The sequence below is a fragment of the Capsella rubella genome, unplaced genomic scaffold, assembly GCF_000375325.1.
Source record: "Capsella rubella cultivar Monte Gargano unplaced genomic scaffold, Caprub1_0 scaffold_6, whole genome shotgun sequence".
Lineage (NCBI taxonomy): Eukaryota > Viridiplantae > Streptophyta > Magnoliopsida > Brassicales > Brassicaceae > Capsella > Capsella rubella.
The window spans coordinates 4217157-4235134 of NW_006238918.1; the positions used below are offsets into that span (position 1 = coordinate 4217157).

General features: G+C 34.9%; 3 protein-coding genes across 4 annotated transcripts in view; 2 read left to right on the plus strand and 1 right to left on the minus strand.

Annotated features, from left to right (window-relative positions):
- The first annotated feature begins 1522 nt into the window (after positions 1-1522).
- LOC17882667 (putative pentatricopeptide repeat-containing protein At5g13230, mitochondrial) lies at positions 1523-4280 on the plus strand. Its single transcript, XM_006290055.2, has one exon. The coding sequence runs from the start codon at positions 1612-1614 to the stop codon at positions 4081-4083; it is 2472 nt and encodes an 823-aa protein (XP_006290117.1). The 5' UTR covers positions 1523-1611; the 3' UTR covers positions 4084-4280.
- On the minus strand, positions 4111-6637 carry LOC17884510 (repressor of RNA polymerase III transcription MAF1 homolog). 2 transcript variants are annotated; one of them, XM_023781328.1, is made up of 11 exons: positions 6534-6637; positions 6235-6302; positions 6041-6111; positions 5901-5950; positions 5652-5725; positions 5502-5564; positions 5081-5168; positions 4863-4925; positions 4700-4779; positions 4519-4590; positions 4111-4428 (listed from the first exon to the last, which is right to left on the minus strand). In XM_023781328.1, the coding sequence occupies exons 2-11, from the start codon at positions 6264-6266 to the stop codon at positions 4347-4349; spliced, it is 675 nt and encodes a 224-aa protein (XP_023637096.1). In that variant the 5' UTR covers positions 6267-6302; positions 6534-6637; the 3' UTR covers positions 4111-4346. The 2 variants fall into 2 exon arrangements, with proteins under 2 accessions (XP_023637096.1, XP_006288566.1); XM_006288504.2 differs by lacking the exon at positions 6534-6637 and adding an exon at positions 6420-6438.
- A 6668-nt stretch (positions 6638-13305) lies between these two features.
- LOC17884120 overlaps positions 13306-17978 on the plus strand; it is a 7729-nt gene continuing 3056 nt past the window's right edge. Inside the window, exons 1-3 of the mRNA XM_006289795.2 lie at positions 13306-14413; positions 14599-14649; positions 14839-14911. Of these exons, the coding sequence (XP_006289857.2) occupies positions 13563-14413; positions 14599-14649; positions 14839-14911 (975 nt within the window). The 5' untranslated portion in view covers positions 13306-13562. The remainder of the gene's footprint in view (positions 14414-14598; positions 14650-14838; positions 14912-17978) is intronic.

Below are 17978 nucleotides of genomic sequence, written 5' to 3' on the forward strand. Positions count from 1 at the left end.
TTTATTCAGAGGTACACGTGTAGAAGCTAGATCCTTCACGTAGCCACGCGTCTTATCATCTTAGAACCACCGTTAACTTTCGTCAAGCGTCGCCAAAGTTCCGATCGTCTGTCTTGAATTAACTGTGGTGCGACAAGTAAACTTTTTCCCTTCTGTCGATCTCTATTCCGTTCATAGAATCGTCAAAAACCACCGGATCTTACATGAAAACTTCTTCAAATCTCTCTACGAATCACCAACTCCGGGAAGCTCCATCACCAACTACACACAATTTACCGATGTAGTTTTTTGATTGCTCTAAAGTCATGAACAAAGGAAAGTGATGAAATAAGAGTAAAAACGGTAAATCGACAAGATTAAAACAAATGGAATGAGATCAAAATAGCTCGCAAGATGCGAGAAAGCACATCCGGACTTAAACCGGAACAAAAGATCCGATTTATAATCGGAAGGAGGACCGACAAAGCTAATATTTTACAAACAAAAAAATCCGGTAGACCGGAAATCTTCCTTTCTCTCTCTGAAAGATGAAGAGTGTGATAAGAGAGAGAAAGTTCATGACAAAACAAGTTCGTGATTCAAATTGATCATTTAAAAAAACAAAATTTAGCTAGGTTAGTCTAGAGTCAACCAAAGTATCTAATCAAGTTTTATAGCACATGGTCAGAGGGCTCGGATGTGTAAAAACCACCTTTTGGTATATTAGAATATGATCGTATCATTCCAGAGGTTTTTCACTCTTAACATGAAGAATAAACACGAGACCATATGAATCTGAACAGAACACACTCATATATCAACTAGCGAACAAATTGAATCTTCATAATCGTTCATCAGTTCATCGTCACCAAACAAATAAACTATCTGATTCACATAAGTTTAACAAGTTAAAAAACAGAGATAACCGAGGGTTTGTAAGGACGTAAACTGTAAAGGAATACAATTTCAGAGTGTGTTGATTAAACATTTGGATATTCATATTGACAATGCTAGGGAGCCATTCAATATGTTGAACAGAGAGATTTAGTCCCAAACAAAAAAACAAAATAGAATACTAGAAACAAATAAGACCAAAAATTTTAGATTGAAGAGATCGGAGCATCAGTTTTAAAAAGCTCGATTTATATAATCCGCAAGGTTTATAGGAAAGCACCGTTGTAAGTGCAAAAAATTCATCATCTGATCCGATTCCTTCAATCAATTTTAAGAAGAACAAAAATAATTGGAAAAAAAAAGACAAAACCGAAAAACACTTATTCCAACAATACTAGCTTGGAATTTCAAATCATAGAAACTGAAAAACTAAAAATATAAGGTATGGAGAAGAACAACTAAATATACCTAGAGGAATAAGTGAGGCTGTTAGGCAAAGAAAACCAGAGCTTTATTTTATAGTTGAAATAATGGGAGAAACCCTAGTTTTAGATTAGTTATGGTATTTGGGCCACATTAGTCACTTGGACCGGCCCATGTCTTGTTAATGTTTTACACAAACAATCTTCGTTTTGTAAATTGGTTTTGTCCTGAAATAGTCGATCTCATATTGGGATTAACCGGTTTTGAAAATTAGACACTTGTCTTCTCTCCTCAGGACCTCAGCTCGCAATTCGCATGATCAGGTTCTGTAGAATAATCCATGTTGCAGAGAGTCGCGGATTGATCCAATGCAATCGCATTCGACAATGTGGGGTTTCAGTTCAAGCCGCCGAGTCGGCATTGGATTTGGAATGGTCGGATTCGGTAGCCACAGGCTTAGATTCCCATGCTTACGGCTCAATGCTCCGTCGCTGCATTCAGAGAAACGATCCTATTTCAGCAAAGGCTATACATTGCGACATCTTGAAGAAAGGAAGCTGCTTGGATCTTTTCGCTACAAATATTCTATTGGACGCTTATGTGAAAGCCGGGTTTGACACCGATGCGTTGCAGCTGTTCGATGAAATTCCTGAGAGAAATAATGTTTCGTATGTTACTCTCATTCAAGGGTATGCGTGTGAAGATCCCGTTGGTTTTTATTCCAGGTTGCAGCGAGAGGGTCATGAGCTTAATCCACACGTCTTCACCTCCTTCTTGAAGTGGTTTGTCAGGTTGGATAAAGCTTGGATTGGTTGGTGGTTGCATCCTCCTATCGTTAAGCTTGGTTATGATTCCAATGCTTTTGTCGGAGCTGCGCTTATTAATGCTTACTCTCTCTGTGGTTCTGTTGATAGTGCAAGATGTGTTTTTGAGGGCATTTTGTGCAAAGACATTGTTGTGTGGGCAGGAATTGTGTCATGCTATGTGGAGAACGGGTATTTCGAGGATTCTCTTACATTGTTGTCTTGTATGGGGATGGCTGGTTTCATGCCCAACAACTACACCTTTGATACGGCGCTTAAGGCGAGTATCGGACTAGGCGCCTTTGATTACGCCAAGGGTGTTCATGGACGAATCCTAAAAACTTGTTATGAGTTGGATCCTCGTGTAGGTGTTGGTTTGCTTCAGTTGTATACACAACTCGGAGACATGTCTGCTGCTTTCAAAGTGTTCAATGAGATGCCAAAGAATGATGTGATACCTTGGAGTTTTATGATTGCTCGGTTTTGTCAAAACGGCTTTTGCAACGAGGCGGTTGATCTTTTTATTCGAATGAGAGAAGCTTTTGTTGTCCCTAACGAGTTTACTTTGAGCAGTATTTTGAATGGATGTGCCATCGGAAAGTGTTTTGGTTTAGGTGAGCAACTCCATGGTCTTGTGGTCAAAGCTGGCTTTGATTTGGATGTCTATGTCTCAAATGCTCTTATTGATGTATATGCAAAATGTGAGAAAATGGATAGCGCTGTGAAGTTATTTGCTGAGTTATTTAGTAAAAATGAGGTAAGCTGGAACACAGTCATTGTCGGGTATGAGAATCTAGGTGAAGGAGGAAAAGCGTTAAGCATGTTTCGTGAAGCGCTCAGAAATCAGGTGTCAGTAACTGAAGTAACTTTCTCAAGTGCTCTTGGTGCTTGTGCTTCTTTGGCGAGCATGGAGCTCGGTGTTCAAGTTCATGGACTGTCGATAAAAACCAATAATGCCGAAAAAGTTGCAGTGAGTAACTCATTGATAGACATGTATGCAAAATGTGGTGATATCAAAGTCGCAGAATCTGTGTTCAATGAGATGGAAACGATAGATGTAGCTTCATGGAATACATTGATCTCTGGCTATTCCACACATGGACTGGGTAGAGAGGCATTGAGAATCTTTGACATTATGAAGGATAGTGATTGCAAGCCAAATGGGTTAACATTTCTTGGTGTTCTTTCTGGATGCAGCAATGCAGGACTAGTAGATCAAGGTCAAGTTTGTTTTGAGTCGATGATTCGTGATCATGGTATTGAACCATGTTTGGAACATTACACTTGTATGGTCAGGCTACTGGGAAGATCGGGGCGTCTCGACGGAGCAATGAAGCTGATTGAAGGGATTCCATATGAGCCTAGTGTTATGATCTGGAGGGCAATGCTAAGCGCCTCGATGAATCAGAGCAATGAAGAGTTTGCAAGGAGATCGGCAGAAGAAATACTAAAGATCAATCCAAAGGACGAGGCAACATATGTTCTATTATCAAACATGTACGCAGGTGTAAAACAATGGGCAAACGTTGCTTCCATTAGGAAAAGTATGAAGGAAAAGGGTGTAAAGAAGGAACCTGGTTTAAGTTGGATAGAACATCAAGGAGATGTGCATTTCTTCAGTGTTGGATTATCAGATCATCCAGATATGAAGCTCATTAATGGAATGCTTGAATGGCTTAACTTGAAAGCAACACGAGCCGGTTATGTTCCTGATCGGAATGCGGTACTGCTCGATATGGACGATGAAGAAAAGGATAAGAGATTGTGGGTTCACAGTGAAAGGTTGGCTTTAGCGTATGCGCTTGTTCGAATGCCATCATCAAGAAATCGCATACTGATCATAAAAAATCTACGGATATGTTCGGATTGCCACAGTGCTATGAAAGTCATATCAGGTATTGTGCAGCGAGATCTCGTCATCCGAGATATGAACAGGTTCCATCATTTTCATGCTGGAGTGTGCTCTTGCGGTGACCATTGGTGAATGTAGGCAGACACGTACATAAAGACGTACAAAATGTTGAGATTTTTGTCTCTTTGATCGAATTTTTAGGTACACTGGATTACGACAATGACTGATAACCTTTTGCACATGACACAGTAAAGAGTATTAGTCAGGTCAACTACACAGATAAAGGAAAGCAAGGAGCTTAACCATTGACTCAGACTCATACAAACATAGAGACTAGAGATCACATATAGATACAGGTTTTCTACAGATAGCAACGCAGCATATCGGTATAGAGATCACATATCCATGTCGTCAAAGATCTCTTCATCTTCTCCATATGGAGGACTGTCAGCGAGAAATGCATCACTTGCTAGGTTACTGCAACAAATAGTTTCCGAGTTGGAAATACTTTCAAAGAAGAAGACAGTGAAAGAGAAAGGCAACTTGGTAGGATGACAATCATCTAACCTTGTGCAGCAGAAACGAAAACCCGCAACTCGCTTCAGTTTTCGGTTGTAGAATAAGAAACAGAAAGACCATCTGGATTTGACCCAAAAGAAGAAAAGAATGAGGAAGCAACCTTATAGATGACAGTCAGGCTGGAACCTTTGAATAAGTGAATAGGAAAAGGAAAGTTGTTGTAACTCACATTGCACCTTCCTCGAGGAAGGGATCAGCATTAGGATTTGGATTGTAAACATATATCTCACATTCAGCTAGTTTTACGACCTGTATTATTCACATATGTATGATTTAATACTGTTCCATTACTCTTGTCCACTTTCTAAGGTTCCTTATTACAGGGAACTTACCTCATCAAGAGCCTTGTAGATAACATCAAGCAGGGAACCATCCTCATTCCTCTCAGCCCATTCCTATCAGCAGATATGCGGACACATATTATAAACGCATATGAACATAAATCTCGACCGACTTGGATCATTGAAGAAAGTCAAAGTGATTCTCCCTCGCAAAAACAAGCCATTTTAAAAATGTCCATCAAAGAGAAAATAGTAAACACTTGGAATACCTTAGAAGCTTCAAACATATAGTTGTTAAAAATCTGCTTAAACGTGTCCCAGCTTTCCTCAGAAAAGAACTGATGTGCTTTGACAGCGCTGGAAACAAGAAAATAGAGAAACAATGCGATAATGACAAGAGTTATAACATAGCAGCACGTTATCATGTTCAATTAGACACTTGACACTTGACACAACTGGTTTAGTTAGATTTTGGGAAATGGAGAGAATTGAACTCTCAACTCCTACAGTTCAATGAACCGTTGGTCAAACCTTCTGACAACACTCCCACACATAAATTTTAATTAAAGGGGGATTATATAGCGGGTTGCCATATCGCCCAAGAAGCTGACAATGACATTACCCATAATCCCCCTCTTCAAAAGAAACCGAACAAAGTTTTCCTTTCAGCTTTACAACACACAAAATTACCTGAAATCGTAGTCTGGATACATCTGATAGAGTGTAAGAACCAAGTAGATCAAAGCTTTTCGACTGTGATAAGCAACAGAATATAGACATAAGACAAATATCTATCACTTATTAATTAAAAAAGGGCTCTGTGACTAGAAGATTTCTTACCTTGATCTACTTAACAAAAGATCAACAGGAGAAGAAGAGTCAGTGTCAGAAGATTTCCCAAGATAATCGAGCATCTGAGTTCAAGGGACATGAACAATAATAATAGAAAAACAAAGTCAACAAGCAGCAAATCTATACATTCAATGATGAAGTCCAAAACACATGCTTGAGTGCAATAATTTCGATAAAACTCCATTGCATAGACTATTCAGATGTAACAATAGCTTCATATATTGTATAAAAAATTACCTCATTCTCCAAACTAAGAGACAATCTTTTATCAGTTCCTGCATGTTTGCCTATCAAAAAAAACAAAAATAAATTATTTTCCTTGTAAGGTAAGCCTAGAAGAATAATTGACCGAGAACGAGCACAGAGAGGTGGCTTACATGAATAAGCTTCAAGACAACCTTTGATAGTTCTTTCCCCAAGATTTAGATGACCCATAAAAACATTCAAACTGTATTGTAATGATTTTTAAAACAACCCATTCAGAAAAGAAAAAAAAAATTGAATCTCATAATTCACAAACAAACAATCAAAAAAAGCAAGCAACAACTCAATTTTGACCCAATTATATAACCTGTCTAGGTTAGTGTACTCCAAGAACTTCATGGTAGCAGCAAAATCCTCCAGAAAGATGCGATACACCTAAGAATGTTTTTTAAAAACAAAACAGACAATCAAAATCATCACAGATCTCTCAGAACATAGCAAGGTTTGAAATTAGCATTTGGAAGAAAAGAGCAATATTACAGGAGAACAAACCATCGAATGAAACAAATCAGCAAATATTATTGTCTAAATCCGAAACCCTAAATTCAACTGTAAAACACGAGACGCGAAATTGAGTGAAAACGAAAAACATAAATCTCAAAGTACCAAAATTCAGATTCCATAACCATAAAATGCAAGAGAATGAGCGGTAAAGAGAATCTGAAATTCGAATTCCCTATAAATTCGAGAGAAGAAAGGAAGGAAAAGAAAAGAAAAAAAAAAAGATTACCTGAAATCTTTTAAAATGTTAAGCGAAAATTTCTCGGTCTGTGTTATTTATTTGTTTGTTGGGGAATCTATTACGATCTCGCACGTGCGAAAGATGCGGATATGCTTTGGTTTAGTGTCTCTGTAATGGACAGCGAAGCGTCTGATTCGCAAAGATCTCAACTGTGTGTCGTTTTTGTTATGCGATCTCATGGTCATGGGCCGTTCGATGTTGGGTCTTTATTGTCTGCCCGTTCATGGCCCGTGCACTTTGTTAGTTCACTATGTAGAGAGGAGAGGTAAACAAACATTTTGCAAATATTAGTTGTGATGTTTCTTGGAAGAGGAAATAAAAATTCGTTATATGTTGAATAGCTGTCACGGAGATGCATGAGATTCATGTTGTCTACCTTCGAAGGTGAGTTCTTTAATCCAAACTGGACGGCATTACATGATGGCCTCAATTCAGGTAGACCATTTTTAACGTATTAATATGCTACATTTTTATAGTGTCTATTGTTTTGACTTTTTTTTGTTTTTTTAATTTATCAAATCAATGGCTGATAAAACGAGGTATGATTTCATTTTAGGAACTTGGCAAGAAAAAACAAAGAAAATAGCTAATTATACCCCCGCACACCTTTGGAGATAAATATTCAGATATCCATATATGTGGGTGCTGTTCAACAGAATATGAATTATAGATATGTGGATAACATATTTTTCTCGTCGTATAACTATATATTTCTTTATATATGGTTGACTCTTTAATAATGTATTTTCTCAATAACGAAATTTAGAAAGGCTATTCACTAGGGAAGAAATCAAATTTCCTAAGTAACATAATTAAAGCTTCTCCTTGAGTTGCTTCTCACCAATCTCTTTTCTTACTCGCTCTTATATTTTATATTTTCCTTTGTATGAATGTCTCTGAATGGCTACACCTTGTGCAGTAGGGTGTACTGAATGGGCCAAAAACGACAAGAGATTGTTTGCACTACCGTTTTTTGGTACATTTGAAGCTTTTCTGTTATGGATAATGAATTAGCACACTTTGCATATATACAAGTAGTTCCACACTCTAGAGTGGGTTTAGGTTTGATAATCCTATTGTTATTAATGATTTTGCAACAATGGCCTTCTAATTAATCGTGTTTGGTTCTGAACTTTAGCATTATTGTTTGGAGTAAATAAAATAAAATAACATGTACTATAAAAGCAAGATATATACATATATGAAGCACATTAAAAAAATATATATATATAGGATGGAAGTGGCAGACGATGGTCATGATTGCAAATTCTGGATGGACACTCTCTCTGTGTTATAGGCTCCCATGCGAAAACAGCAACCCGACGAATTATAATTTTAGCTTATGGTTTTCCCTGTCTTACTTCGTTTCTTGTCTTTTTATGTCTTCCAAATATTCTCTCTGTAGCACATACTTATATACTATACAAATGGCATATTACAGATTAGGGTAAGTCCTTGTTAAAAAGAAAATGGACGGCATCTAATAATATGCAAACCATGAATTATAATAATTGGACCAAATGTACTGATTTATGTACAAATATGTGTTACCATCCAAATTTAAACATGAACAAAAATGTATATATGTTGTTTTCCCAAAAGAAATAAATAGTATTATAAAAAGAAAGGTGGGATATCGATGTTGCATTGTTGCTATTAGATGAAACCTCATCTTCAACAAATTACCGTTGCACCAGTGCGAGCTAGTGTTAGCTAAAGGAGCCACACCACAGAGGCAACACCAGAAGCTAGCTACGGCAATATATCTATTTGGAAGTCACAACCCATGGTTCGAGCCGAGGTTATGATCTCTTCTATTTTTGTTATCTCTTCTTCATAAATTTCTACGCATGAGTTTGTTCTTTGTATTAACGAAGAGATTAAGTGACTACAAAAAAAATATGCATATTGTTGGTTTTACTTTTATCTGTATATAATTTTGTAATGATTTGACGAATTACAATGACTTAGCCACATTATTTATATATGACATATATTTGTTGCGTTTGATTTTATTCTTCACTTACTTTGGCAGTCATTATTTGTCTGTTGTATGTAATTTAATTAGCATTATACAATAACATGAGAAATTAAACTATAAAATATTGCGATCAACTTTAATCTATGTCAGAGAATGAATACCTAGTTTAGTGGAGTTTATGTATTGATATTTTTTCCCTTTTTAATGAAAAAAAAGAAAAAAGAAAGAAGAGATGAGAGAATCCCGCGTGGGCCGCAACTTGAAAACATGAAAAATACTTGGAATCAAAAATAGAAGTAACTTGTTGATACAGAAATTTTTGATTTGACCATTGAACGAGAGGGAGAGAGAGAGAACAGAGAAGAGATGATAATATTCTATGTACGTATGCACATGTATCGGTAATCGGTGTATATATGCAGACTATGCAGTTAAATTTTTATAAAGTAGTAAGAATATTCGTTAAGACGTGAAGAAGAAAGAGGTGGTTGTAAATAAAGGGGACATGCAATGCAGAAAGAGAGAGAAAAGTTATGTTTCTTTTACAACATTGGAATGATAACTTCTTCCACTCAACTTCACTATATGCCTCTAAAATTTACTTGTCCCGATAAGCCTGCCTAAAGGCACCTTTCTTCCCCAATATGCATGTCCAAATTTATACACAAAACAACAAAATATTCGCATAAGATGTATCATGATCAACCGATACTGTTACCTGTACGGCTATATGTATATATCTCTCTCTTTTTTTTTATAACAAAAGTGAACTATATTTATACAAGCAATGCGAATACCATCTTCAAGTTTCTTTGGAATACATATGTGTATAGTGATGATCGATTTCTTTGATTATTTAGGAAGATGTTAGCGGTAAAACCAATCTAGTTTATGTTTTGAACTATACTCACCATCTCTAGAAATGGATCACCGGGCCGGAAAGTTCTCAGCATGAAATGGAAGAGTACTCTTCCAAACTCAAACATGTTATATTCTTTCTTAAGAGTACTCTTCCAAACTCAAACATGATCATTAGACACAACCAATCTTCCACCCTTAGTCAATTAGCACCTCGATGCGCATAATATACGATCGATCACCTTGGCAACTCTTTTTGTTATTTCTATTCTCAGTAATTATCTTGGATATAAAGAAGAGAAAAAGACCAATCAATCTTTGCTTTAGTTGTATGTGATATGTGAGATTTTGTCTTTACCCTTAGGTAGCGACATTAATAATAGCTATGTATATATTATATAGAACTTAAAACGCAACTAGATTATGATAAAGTCTGCTGAAATAGCTAATTATATTCTTTCTACCATACTACAAATATGAAATATCTCTCATCTATGTAGGCAAGAAAATAAAATGGCATTAGTCACGTTGACTACAAATTGAACAAACCATACAAAAGTGAAAGAGTAAATTGTTTGTGCACACACCCAAGCTCAAACAATGTTACATAATTCTATTTCTGGTGTATCGTTCCTTTATAGTAGTAACAAGACTACGATATTATAAAAATTTATAGCTTTTTGTAATTTTGAAAGACAAAAGGGATACAGCTTTTTTTTTGTGGATTGATTCAAAGGCTAAGTCATTTCATGCCCCATGCAATGTCACCAGAGGCCACGCCTCATAACCTTTTCACTTGCCCTTTTCCACCAAAAGCTGACTCTCTCCCTCTCTATGCATGTATTTACATGTCCTCTTGATGTAATACACTGTTCTTTATTGACCATGCACTAAGGTTGATATCTAAAGAGTAACTTGAAGAAAAAGAAAAAAAATTGTTATTAGGAATGCTGGAATTTGCCTGCTGGCAACGGAAACATTCAAAATTGATTGAGGTGGAAAAGGCTGTTAAGTCTGTATAACATACTATTACTACCACCCATATCACTGTGAGATGAGTCTCGACATACGTTTATATTATTAGTGTGTAGTAAGCAAATTTTCAAACCTAATTTTCTTACTTGGGAGAGCAGCTTCTCCTGCCCTAAACTCGCCAAAATCACTATTCTTAACCTAATTTGCTGGCTGATTTTTTTCGAGATCTTTAAAGGTGAACACATAATTCACAGAGGTTATACTGATGGCTTGATAAAAGGTTTAATTAAAACCTATATAAGTGAGATAGACCCAGATTAAAAGTTTAGGATCATCCATTTATTCCGCTATTCAGTTTTTAGAGCATCTGTTTTGATTACACGTTTTGATAAGCCAGAGTCAAAGCCTTAGATATACTGGAGACACAGCACCTTGCTCCTCAGCCCTCAGGTCCTTCTGTATATCTCCACCTCAAAATTTGGTTTCCAGTCAGAGAGCCATAGATAAAAAAACGATGAGATGTCCTCTAGTACTTGAGATCTTCCTCAGAATGAGCTGAATTTGTTCAGTTTACTTGTGTCTTAATTAGCTTCAATAGTTTAGAGACTGATCACTATATCTGAAATACATAGCCAATTCTAGCCACTAGTTCAACCTTATATTTCTCTAATTTATTAGAAACCGTACTAGCTTAAGATTGTTGGGGAGCACATGGTTCTTAATAGAGAAGTACACTTCGATGAGAAACAAATGTCTCTCAAAGCATCACAAGTCTGAATGTTTTTGCTGTATGGATCTCGGGAAATGAGCTTTTAACCCAAAACATCATCATTCTCGGTGCATGCCAAAACTCCTCTTCAGCGTCATTCTTTAATCAGTGAATTAAAATATTCCTAGTTTTCATTTAGGAATAATTAACTCTTATTCTTGGGATTATTAAACACTTCATACCTAAATAATTGAAATTTGACAGGTCTAATGTCATCATGCCTCGCACTCCACTCTTCTCGTTTTCTGGCTTTACTGATAACCTCAGCTTTTATTTTAATTTTAATCCCAGAAATACTAAAAACATATTTTAAAAAGGGCAAGTTCTTTATCTGTTTGAAGACTATAAATAAAGACAACACACACATTAGCAAAAACAAAACAAAAAGTTGAACTTAAGAAAACAAGACTAAAAATAAAATAAAAACTTAACATGCATATTATAATTTGACTCGGTCAACTTATTGACTATTATCCTCACTTAAATATAGGGAACAAGATAAAATGACCATGAAACAATCTTTAATTCACAAATAACCCATCTAATATTTATCATTAGGGTACCGCATAATGTATTTTTTTTTTAAACTCATTCTTCTTCAACTTATCTTGCAGAAAGCAGAACCACGTACATGAAGTTTTATTTCTTAGTGTCTCTCATGATTTATGCTAGAAAAATATATTAGTTGTAATGATAAGATACATTGAGGAATATACTACTATAACTTCGTCTCATGTACTATTAATATCTTATTTACGTTGAACAGATGTCGGAAATAACTCAAAACTTTTTATGTTGCCTTGGTGACGCAGGAAAATTACTAGTTTTATTAGATTTTATAACATCGTTGCTTTAATCCTTCATGCAGCTTGATTGATTCACGATATATATATAAGTCTATAGCAATTACTATATATGTACGTTCGTCGTTTGTTGGTCTTTGTGACAGAACAGGGTGAAAAGTTAAATGAAACATTAGTACATTTAATATTAACATGTTCTTAGAATAACTCTTAAGTAAGTTGGAGCGCGATTTGAAAGAACAATCTAGATGTTCTAGATCAATCTTAACATAACATTGTTAGATCAATCTTAGGAGATGTGGGCAAGGCAAGTTAGTTATATCGTAGGTACTCCCAAAAAAAGACTGGGAAAGATGTGGCTAGTCATCCGGCGGGTTGGTTAGAGATTTTGAAAATTGACATGCTTTCAATGTCACATTTGATATATCTTTAACAGATCGATGGTCTGTACGTAGTTATCTAAAATTATAAAAATCTGCTCGACGTTTCATATTTTGTTTTTCTCAACATTTCATGTTCAACGTACTTTAGCACGCTTTCTGATCGAAAAAAGGGCATAAAATCCAAACTAGACAACTACACAAACAATCCCGTCATTTTATAGCATCATCCCCACATACGCCCAACAGTATAATTTTTAATAAAATTGATATTTTCCATCATCAAAATAAAATTTAATCAATTATAAATTTTCCATCAGAAAAAAGTAATATAATTTGAAGGGTTCAGAAATGGCAAATTTACAAAATCTTAACAAAAATGGGATATTTTAGAAAATGACATTTTTGGTAAGAGTTCCAAATAAATAAATATATATATATATATATATATATATATAATTTTAAAAAATGATTCAGTCTTATAGTTTGTCATTATTTAAATCTCACAATTCAGAAATCCCGAAAATTAATCTGAGTTTCGCTATCTGGAATCTTCCTATTTATGTGGTTGTGACCAAGAAAAAAACAAAAAAAACCCTTTGTGTGTGTGTATGAATGATATATACGAAAACATATGTGTGTACTGGATTGACCGCATAAAAAGCTTTTCGCGTAGCTTAGTGCCCATTACTTTGTATAATTGCAATATTGACCTCTATCTCTCTCTCTCCCTCTCTCCCTCTCTCTTGTGTTTTCTCTCCAAAAATTTTAATTTCCTCAAGATTCCAAACAAAGAGAATTGATAGAAAGTAAAAGATTTGCAAAATATTATCTATCTCCTCTCCTCCCCTTGTCCTCCTCCTATCATCAAATTAAAACACATACTCTCTCTCTCTCTCTCTCTCTCTAGTATCTACATCTCTTTCCTCTCTCTATCTAACTAGCTAGGCTAGCGCCATGACTTCACCTGTCTCCGACCACGCCTCGAGTTCTCGATCTCTGGTCTCTATCTAAGAAACCCTAATTTATCTTTTCTCCTCCGTCTCCCCTGATGTTGAGATCATCAAGAACGCTTTCTCTCGCTTCTCTCCGGCTTTCTCTGGCTTTTCCGGTCACCGGATTCTGCCATGGTTTCTGCTGCTGAGTCCTCTTCCTCCTCGTCAACGCTTCTTCTTCCATGTGCGTTTGCCAACAGTTTTGCTTTTATGAGGTTATTACAAAAGGCTCATCATTTATCTGCCGTCTCTGAGGGCGACGACGACAACAACAAAGACATTCGCTTAGGATCCGATCATCAAGCAAAAGATAACCATTACCAAGTTTTTAGGAGAGATTGTAGTTTCATGGCCGATCAAGAAGAGCCGAGGAGTACTACTTCTAGGTTAAGCTCCAAGGACGACGACCACGACATCATTAATAGCAATAACAATATTAATAACAACAACAACAACGAAGCCGAAGATCATGAGATGAGACAACAAGGGTGGCTCCGGCTAAGCATAGGCCACGAGGACGACGTTAAACCGAGTCTTGACCATCGGCGACAACATCAAACGGATCAGGCGGCTAGGAGAGACTCTTTTCTAGAGCTTAACCTTTTCTCTGGCGGTTCAAATAGAGAAGACGAAGTTGGTCTTCCATTATCATCTCTCCTTCATCATCAGCATCAACCCGGAGCTGGGATGATGATTAATCCATTAATGTTCCATACAAGGCCTGAGGAGATGATTGGTCCTTGGGCGGCCGCCTTTAGAACGCCTTTCGTCCCACAAAACCTAACACAACCGTCAGCATCATCTGCTTCTTTGATGATGCCATTGATAGGACCTTACTTTGGTCGCTCCAGTTTCCAGCCGCAGTTAATAGGGAATAATAATCCAGATGTGGTGGCTGGTCCAAGCTCCAGTTTTCGAGTTATTGATCCTCCCAGACGACCCCATTCCGGCATTTGGTTTCTCCTTCAAGCTTCTCAAAACCAGTAAGTGCTTTGATTTTAACTTGTTAAGATTATCTTATGTAATACGATTTTCAAGATTCCATAAATCAGATTTTCAAGATTCTTATATCTTCGTTTTCTAACCATCGTCATAACGGGTTCTCGAAATATCGTAGTTCACAACAATCATATTTTTAATTTTTATTTTTCTTTGGTGAACGTTTTAGGACAGTAGAACCATTCTTGCCTCAGATACCAAAAAGCTACTTGAGAATCAAGTAAGTACTCATCGTTTATTAAGATTCCACCATTTCTCGTTACTTTTAATTTTTGGATAAAATTAATATCATTCCCGTTATATATTTATTCAACCAGCTATCTAATTAATAAGAACTAACACATAAAAGGACGTTAATTTTTATAAAAAGCATATTGCTAATAAATTTTGATGTTCCTGGATTTGGTAGGGACGGGAAGATGACTGTTCGACTGTTGATGAAATATTTGGTGAATAAGTTGCGATTGGAGCACGAATCCCAGGTTTTTAATTTTTCTTATCTCATCCCATTTTCTCTCTTTTCAATTTCCCTTTCTTTAACTTTATTGTTCTAGATTCCATGTACACGTTGCTTGCCGTAACTACAATCTCCTTAGCTTTAAAAAGAAAAATCTAAAACGTTACATAAATACCTTTTAAGCATTAAAGATCGATGATGAAAATAGTACGACAAAACAGAAACATATTAGTAAAAGAAAATAAAAGATGCAAACGTGGAGAGGGTATATTCATGGGGGTTGGTGTACTGAGGAACATGACAGCAACATGGGAACTAAATTGCCACAAAAAGTGTCTCCATGTTAATTAGGTCACAAGTAGATGTCGTTGCTAGGTATAAGCCGTTTTGTTCTTTCTTTGTTTTTATGTGCCTATTATCCATAAATTGATTTTCAACCTTTCTTCCACTTTGTCTTACTTGCTCCTTTTTTCTTTTTCTTTTTGTAGTTTAGGGGTAATTGATTAACGGTCGAGCCATTAATTAGTGTCTTAGTATGATCCAATTCTCATTAGAGATGAGTGCACCTTTTTAGTTTAATTCTTTGATGCACATTATATAGATATATATATGGCAATCCACCTACCAATCTATATATATACACCAACATTGTTTAATACAATCCGATTTCTTTAAATGCAATTATGTGTGATCTACTGTAATTTAGGAGATGGTAAAAACAAAGAATCATTTCTTTGAAGTTTAGCTACCTCACAAATCATGGAGAGATACTGATTGTGACGTCATACCGCATCAATAAAAGACCTCAGTTCATGGAAACGAATTCTATATATGCATGTCACATACGTACATCATAAACATTCCATATATATATGTATATAGTTATATACACATACACTGTTACTATTAGCTATATCGCACGCTTCTTCTAGAGAGCTAGTTATTATCTCAAATGATGGATACAGTAAAGTAACTCTATATCATATGCATGCTGACTTATTTAGAATCTTACGAGTCGAATTCATGAAGCAAAAAGTGTCCTTTCCATTTAATTTTTGTGATGAAAGAAATAGAATTCAATCCCTAGAATTACGTACGATGCTTCTCGTGCAAATTTTAATCATTGATATCTGTGCATTTGTGCGCTCGCTTACCATAATACGCTATAAGACTTTATGATCCCTGACTTAATTATTAGATTTTTTTGTTTACCCAAAGAATAATTACGAAAACAAAAACAAGACTTCTTTTCTATGATAAAGGATCTTTCATTATTTCAGTAATTATAACGTGCATGGAACGTTATTAATGGTTTTCTTTTTGATAATTACCAAACGATGCAATCCACATGAATTTTCCGACGTCGTACGAAATTGCATGAGACTTTTATATTCGCATTTTAAAACTCGAACCTTATGTATACGTGTGTTGTCATTTGTTTTGAAGAAGTTGCTTGTTTCCTTTAATTTCTTCCATGCATTTATATAATACTTAGAAATGCGTATCAATATATATATATATATATATATATATATATACGATCAACCACAAACAAAAAATAATCGAAAATATTAAAGATACTAAAGTTTGGTTGTATTACTTGTAAGCATGTTTTCTTTAGAAGGTATATTAAACTTGATTAATCTGATACGCAGATAAAATTAACTATAGTATACAGGTCAACTAAATGTTTAAATTTAGTCAAATGACTAATTAGTTTTGTAGTCTTGTTGCATTATCCCACGCCCTGAAGTATGACAGAAAAATGAGATTGAGATCAATACGAAAATTAATATAATTGGGAATGCGTATCTTTGTACTCCCTAGCTCTCTCTCTATACACATAACATATGTTATATCCATATCTTGATAAATTATTAAGTTTTCATTGATTAAGCTGATTATATATTTATTCCCCTCATATCTCCTAAACTATACAAAAATCTACATAATAAGTTCCATATTTGATAAAATAGTTTATATTCATATAAAAAAAACAGCTGATATATACAGCACAGATGAAAACTGTAATTTGATCGTTAAATAGCACATTAGCGCGGATAGAGAGAACTGCAAAAATGATTGCTCTAAAGACTATTTGTATTTGAAATTTCTTGAAGGCTGTTTTTTAATGATAATTTCAGTTCTTTTTCTTGTTTTTCTTTTGTATGAAACCCGTTACAAAAACAGGGTTACGTTCAATTATGTTCTTTATTAGATAACCATTAATTAAAATTGCAATTATATTGAATCATATATTCGTATAAGTGTGTGCGCGATATATCTACTCCATAATTACATACAAAATAATCATATATTTGTATATCTACTCCATAATTACATATATAATGATGTGAATGTGTGTGTATAATAGATTTTGGGTAGGGCATATAGGTATCAAGAGAGTGAATAATAAAATATGAAATGTAATGATTAGGCAGCCATAATCTGACTTCGTGGAGGCATTGTTCTTCCATTTTTGTCTTTCTCCCTCTTTTTAAGTTTCCTTTGACTTTTTAGACGTAAGAAAAGAAGAAAACAAAAAAAAAAGGTTTTAAAAGCTAAAAGCTAAAATTTTCAAATTTCTTTTTGCGCCCCATGAATTTGTTTTGTCAACTCGTTCGTTTTTTCTTTCAACCCAACTCGTGTTTCATCCATATAATAAATAAAGAAATTGTCAAATGATAATCACTTTCTTTTTTAAATCGTAATTAAATACCCTCAAAATTATTTTCAGCCTTTTGTTGGGTTTTTTGTATCATTACTTTTCATTTACTATATTTTAATTGTAATTAATACTCCTTTTTTTTTATCAAACTGAAAAAATAGTATCCAAAAACGTTCTCTTATTTGTTTTCTCAATGAACCGTGACACTTCTTATTTTTGTTAAAATTGTGATTACGTTTTCATTTATATATGTGTGTATATATATATATATATATATATATATATATATATATATATATATTATTTTTTGTTAAAGGGTTTTCAAATTAAATGCATAAAAAAATTACAAAGAGATGACTTTGAGGTTATATAGTTTTTGGAAGTACTTAAAAGAGAAGAACATACACTTAAGTAAATGTTATAT

Bases quoted from the DNA above. Each gene is read 5' to 3' on its own strand.
- LOC17882667 (XM_006290055.2), top strand. From the start codon at position 1,612: ATGATCAGGTTCTGTAGAATAATCCATGTTGCAGAGAGTCGCGGATTG.
- LOC17884510 (XM_006288504.2), bottom strand. The intron at 5,169-5,501 runs GTAATTTTGTGT...TCTTGTTTCCAG, and splicing joins TATCCAGACTACGATTTCAG to CGCTGTCAAAGCACATCAGT. The intron at 4,429-4,518 runs GTTAGATGATTG...TATTTGTTGCAG, and splicing joins TTTCGTTTCTGCTGCACAAG to TAACCTAGCAAGTGATGCAT.